This window comes from Sinocyclocheilus grahami, unplaced genomic scaffold (genome assembly GCF_001515645.1).
Source record: "Sinocyclocheilus grahami isolate Dianchi unplaced genomic scaffold, SAMN03320097.WGS_v1.1 scaffold1077.1, whole genome shotgun sequence".
NCBI lineage: Eukaryota > Metazoa > Chordata > Actinopteri > Cypriniformes > Cyprinidae > Sinocyclocheilus > Sinocyclocheilus grahami.
The window spans coordinates 5,813-6,473 of record NW_015506256.1 but is presented as its reverse complement, the minus strand read 5'-3'; the positions used below and the strand labels follow the sequence as shown (position 1 = coordinate 6,473).

Here is a 661-nt window from a genome sequence, read left to right as displayed (position 1 = left end):
CACAAACATGGCGTCGCAGCAGAATGAAGTGGATGAGCTGTTCGATGTGACAAACGCCTTTTATATCGGCAGCTATCAACACTGCATTAACGAAGCCCAGAAAGTAAAGGTGAGTGTCCTGCAAATCAATATTGTTCGTGAGACGAAAACATTTCCTCAGGAGTTTTAGGTTCTAGAGTATGTCTGTTAGCTAGCGTCTAATACATTATAGCTGCTATACATCACGTACCTGTTTAAAGACTGTAATTAACAAATGACAAACAACCACATCTAATTGTTTTATATTTCTTTTAGACGTCAAGTCCAGAAAAGGATGTTGAGAAGAACATTTTTCTGTACAGGGCATATATTGCTCAGGTAAGTTCATCAGTCTGTTGTGTTGTTTTGATATTGTTCGGAATAAACACCCAAACGAATTAATATTTCTATGTAACTGTCAGCTACAATGCATCCCCCCACCCCTCCCCCTCTATCAATGAAGATACACAACTGTTTCCCTTTAGAACAACAAAGACAGTAAAGAATGTCCATTTTATATCAAATTGATTAGTGCTGGTAAATGGTGATCAATAAGTAGGTGGTTAACTGATGGTTTCTGTCTTAGAGGAAGTATGGTGTGGTACTGGATGACATAAAGTCCAGCTCCTCTGAGGAGCTGCAG

The 661-nt window shown here is 39.0% G+C and overlaps 1 protein-coding gene across 1 annotated transcript in view; it reads left to right on the top strand.

Moving 5' to 3' along the window:
- Positions 1-6: 6 nt before the first annotated feature.
- The window catches only part of LOC107566458 (coatomer subunit epsilon-like), a gene marked incomplete at its 3' end in the record, with an annotated part of 6,461 nt that continues 5,806 nt past the window's right edge, over positions 7-661 (top strand). Inside the window, exons 1-3 of the mRNA XM_016251921.1 lie at positions 7-109; positions 295-357; positions 605-661. The exon at positions 605-661 is cut by the window's right edge and continues 31 nt beyond it. Coding sequence (XP_016107407.1) covers positions 8-109; positions 295-357; positions 605-661 — 222 coding nt within the window. The remainder of the gene's footprint in view (positions 110-294; positions 358-604) is intronic.